The 4780-nt window shown below is 47.9% G+C and overlaps 1 protein-coding gene across 1 annotated transcript; it reads left to right on the forward strand.

Annotated features, from left to right (window-relative positions):
- Nucleotides 1–1573: 1573 nt before the first annotated feature.
- RPS19BP1 (ribosomal protein S19 binding protein 1) lies at nucleotides 1574–4055 on the forward strand. The gene is made up of 4 exons (XM_039725620.1): nucleotides 1574–1705; nucleotides 1788–1928; nucleotides 2189–2286; nucleotides 3393–4055. Exons 1-4 carry the CDS (start codon nucleotides 1657–1659, stop codon nucleotides 3525–3527), a joined length of 423 nt encoding a protein of 140 aa, XP_039581554.1. The 5' UTR covers nucleotides 1574–1656; the 3' UTR covers nucleotides 3528–4055.
- The last annotated feature ends 725 nt before the right edge of the window (nucleotides 4056–4780 follow it).

Consider the following 4780-nt stretch of genomic DNA (forward strand, 5'->3'; position numbering starts at 1 on the left):
ACATATCCAGTGACTGTCCCTCCAAATCAATTTTTAAAAAATATAGCTCATTTAAGGGAAAACTAGGAGTGAGAAGTGACATGCTGAACAAGCAGTAAACGGTTCCCGAGCTCTGGAGCCAGGAATAGGCACCATGTACGTCCTGTCCAGAAAAATGAATCAGCAGCTCCAGCAGAAACTGACACAGGATGCTGATACCCATCCAGGGAGGGATTCAGAAGAGAAGGAACAATAAAAGACAGGCATTGAGGCGACATCTGCAGGGGCTGGAGAACAATTTCCAGAGAATGACTGCCTTTTAATACACAGAGGTTTAAGTGTTATTGGTCCCTGTTACAGACCATGACTATGAGAAACAATGAGAGCCATTTGTATCCCCTTCTCCCTGCAGGACACGTTTGAGGGAGAATAAACTGCTTTCCTCCTCCAGTGTCAGCTCCTTACTGGCAGCACTGGCTATAATTGAATAAGCTTCATTCAAATGATAGCTAAATTTAGCAGATATTAGCATGAAGTCTCTAGAGAGGTGAAAACTGGAGAAGAGAGCTTTAAACAAATAGACTAAAGTAACCATGAATAATAAATGCAATTTATGTCAGAGTCAACCTCTCGCCCTGATGAGTCTAGCACAGTTAAATCTGGAATTTGGGGCCTTGCTGAGACAAAACATGACACCATCCCCTTTCCTCCTGGCATTGGCAGAACCCCTTGTGTTTTCCACAAAATCGGATTCGTTACCTGGTGTGCAACAAGCCAATAATTACACACTTAGGAGAGACTTGATTATTTATTTCAGAGTTGTGTGAGCCCAGGTGCTCGGTGACATTCCCCAAACCAAGCACACCCATCAGACTTTCCACACCGTGGTTTATACACAGAACTTCAGAGTTTGTAACTTTCCCATTACAGCCCCTGTGTTGTGATGAGTTAGTAGGAGTAATTACATGACCCCAGCTAATCTCTGTGCAGGCTCAGGGGAAGGGCCTTCACTTGGTCTTTTTGACCTTTTGGCATGACTTTTAGTATTACAGAGAACATAAACTGACCTTGAGTATTTTGCCAAGTTAGCAATATATACATAGACACACATCAACATCTTGATTTACTACATCCTAAAAGGTTGTTAGTTCCAGGATATCCTGCTATCTGTTCTACTGATACAGAACACTGTGATTTACTACATCCTTAAAGTCTGTTAGTTCCTGGATGTCCTTGACTAAGGGATGCTGGCTGCTGCCTGTTACACCGATTAAGTCTTTTTTCTTGCTGATTAGCACTGAAAGTATTCAAAGATCTTGCACCAAAGAACATCCTGGCTTAAGACAGCCACATCATTTTGCCCAGTCCCTAGCAAATGAGGGTCACCTAGAGCAGCTGACACAGGAAGACATCCAGATGATTTTGAATATCTCCAGAGACGGAGCCTCCACGACCTCCCCCGTGCAGTCTGTTCCGGCGCTCTGCCGCCCTAACCGCGGAGAAATTCCGTCTGGTTTTGAGGTGAAAATGCCTGTTTCAGCAGACAGCCCTTGCTGTGTGTGCAGCGGTCGGACAGGAGCCCGTCCCCCCGCAGCCGGCCCTGAGGGCGGGCCGCGCTCCCGCCGGGCCGCGCGGGGCGCTGCAGGCCGGGCCGGGCCGGGCCGGGGCAGTGCGGCCATGTCGGCATCGCTGCTGCGCCGCGGCCTGGAGCTGCTGGAGCCGCCGGGTGAGCCCGCGGGGCCGGGGCTGGGCGGGCACGGGGGCTCCCCGGTACGGCCGCAGTGACTCCGTGCCCCTTCCCCTTGCAGGCCGGGCGAAGGCGCCGCCGGGACTCCAGCGCGGCCGGGCCGGGCCCAGGGCGGCGGGCGCGGCGAGGCGGAGGAAGAGGGCCCTGGAGGCCGGCAGGAACAAGGCCACGGTGAAGGGCAGAGTGGTGAAGTCGGCGATAGGTGAGTCCCGAGCCCTCCACAGCACCGGGGGCCTTTGTGGTGTCCCGTAGCCACGCTGCCGGTGGCCGTGTCCATCCCATCGCGTCCCGTTCTCCTGCGTGCCCTCTTGGTGTCGCTCACCGCAAACACAGCCTCATTCGTGGGCGCATCCCGTCCCGAGCTGTAGCGGTGTCTTCCTCCTCGTTCTCCCGGGGCTTTGCTGGTCCTCCTTTGTTCTTGTGAGCAGCTAATGCGTTTTGTCGCTTTCTGCTTTGCCCCAGAGGAGTACCATAAGAAGAAGCCTGTGAATCACCTGAGAGAAAACCTGCGGTACATGTTAAAGGGACGACTTGTTGCAGACAAAGCCGTCACAGAACAAGTAAGGCTGTAGTTTTTGTTGGGGGTGAGGGGGTCTATTTCCCCCTGAAACACGGGGGAATGGGAATCATCCCTGGATCTTCCAGATTGATACCTTACACAAGAGAGTCAAGTTAAGTTTCTGTCTGCAGATGGCCTTGAGGAATTTCTGTGTGCCCTGGCAAAATAACTTTGTACACTTTAAAGTGTTGTTGGTATGTTGCCCCCTATGATGTTCTCTGATACTAGTCCAAATCATAGAATGGTAGAACAGTTTGGGTGGGAAGGGACCTTGAAAGATTATCCAGTTCATCATCCACCCTGCCATGGCAGGAATGACAGCCACTACATCAGGTTCCTCAAAATATCCTGACAGCTGTTGGCTCTTCTTAATTACCAAAATATTTCATGGTTTCAGCTGGCAAAGATGCCCTGGTTCAAACCTTCTCATTTCTGTTGATGAAACTGGTCTGTAGCTGGAGGCTGATTAACGAGGAAGCAGATGTGCTGCTAGCTCATCTAATGGGAATTACTCAGCTTCCTAAATGGTTTTTCTCATAACTTGAGAATTTCTTGAATGGTCTTGCCCAAAAGGTAGTCTCATGCCAGGATTTGAAGAGAAGAATAGGTGACAGTGGTAGAATCTTGGGCTGTTTTTATGAGATATAGGCTGTTAACTTTCATAACTTTCATAAACAGAGAAAGTGGTTTAGGCCAGTGTTTCTGAGGCTGGAGGTTGTGACAGGAGGTGACAGTGTATTAGAAAATGCTGAGGAAATTCCACCAACTTGTTGGTTTTTGGGTTTGTGTCATGGAGAGAGGGGATAAAAAAAGAAGGTAATAGTTTCATAAAGTTCTGAATTGAAATCCATATTCTTATCTCTGTGACCATTACTAGAAAATAGTTTTCATATTTGACTCCAAATAACAAGTTGGTATCTGCTGTTGCCCCAGTGACCTGCTTTGGTTAACATCAGTGGTTTGTCTCTCTCTTTGGGGGCACTCTGGAAAATAGCAGGGTTCTTGTAGAACAGCAGGGATGCTGCAGGTGAGCTTGAAAATCACTGTTTTATGGTTTGGTCTGGATAACAATGACTGTTGTTTTTTCCATTTCTGTATTGTCTGAAGGTTCTTGCTCAGAACAGAGGCAGGAAGTCCAAAGATCAGCCTCCAGAGAAGAGAGAAAAGAAGAAGCCAGAAGGCACTGTGTTCACTGAGGAAGATTTCCGTAAATTTGAGAGGGAATACTTTGGGATCCCATAGACATTGTGACAGGGATTTTGCAGCTCCAGTCTTTCTGCAGCTTCTCCAGTCTGGCTCTGAGGCCTGGGCATTTCCTTGGCGTGTTTGAGATGGCACATGGGGCAGGTGCCTCTGTGCTGGACTTGCAGAGCAGCTCTGCACGTGGGCAGAGCTTGTCACTGGCCAGATAAAGCCACAGAGGTGCTCTTGACTCTGAGGTGTGTTATCCTTATAATTATCTTCCTGCAGCCAGCATGTCTTGCATTCTTGATGTAGAAGGGTGGACCAAGCCAAATAAAAACCTTTTTCCCCTTCCTCAGGATATAAGGCTCCTGCTACCTGTGTTATTTGGCAGGGAGTATTGAAAGTACTGTACCTGAATGGAGAAATGTTTTGAACCAGCATTAAGAAGGGAAGGATGCTTTGAAAGACTGTTAAACTTGAGTAACCCTGCAGTTTGGGTTCTGATTACAGCCCCTGTCAGGTCTGTCAGTCATTGCAAAAACTTTTTATATGTCGTTTGATTAAATAATTGTTGCAGACACTGTCTCTCTTTGCCTTTGTAGTAGTGATTGTTATGACAGGTGATGAAGACGAGCCATGTCATTGCTGTGATCCAAGCATTCCTCTCTTTAGGATGACTCAGTTGTGTGAATGGCCTCTCCATTTCATGTTAACACATACATTAAATCATCTCTCTGACATGCTGAGGCCTTCAAAGAGTGCAGGCTGGAATGGAGATGACTCCTCCATTTTGGCTACTCACAATCTTCCCTTTCTCCAAGGAGGAGCTCTCACACAGAGAAAGTTTTCCTTTGAATGTTTATAGCTGTGTCCCACCGAGATTTATCCATGGCATCAGGGCACCACTGCTGAGTGTTGCCAGGTTCTGTAGCCAGGAGGGCTTGTGACCCAGATGTTAGTCTTGGCATCAAATTAAAATCTGAGCATGAGCTTGTGGTGCAGGGTTGAAGGGAAGTTGTTTTTTCTCAGACTACCACTAAGTTCCCAGCTGTAACAAACAGAGGGCCCTGCAGGTGGGAGTGTTGTTCCAGAAACTTTCTCACTAAACCACTCTAAATGTGCTGGTTGGGTGGCTCTCCCACTGCCTTGTCCTGCCCCTTACCTAAAAAGATGGAAAATGCGTTCCCTTTTTTCCCTTGGAGAAAAAAAAATAAAATTAAATTAAAAAACAACAGGTAAAGAGAAGGACTAATGCCAAGCTTTGGTTAAGCTCAGAGTTGATTACAAGGGGCCTGTCTGACCCAAGCAGC

Source organism: Passer montanus, unplaced genomic scaffold (genome assembly GCF_014805655.1).
Source record: "Passer montanus isolate IOZ18808 unplaced genomic scaffold, ASM1480565v1 scaffold55, whole genome shotgun sequence".
Taxonomy (NCBI): domain Eukaryota; kingdom Metazoa; phylum Chordata; class Aves; order Passeriformes; family Passeridae; genus Passer; species Passer montanus.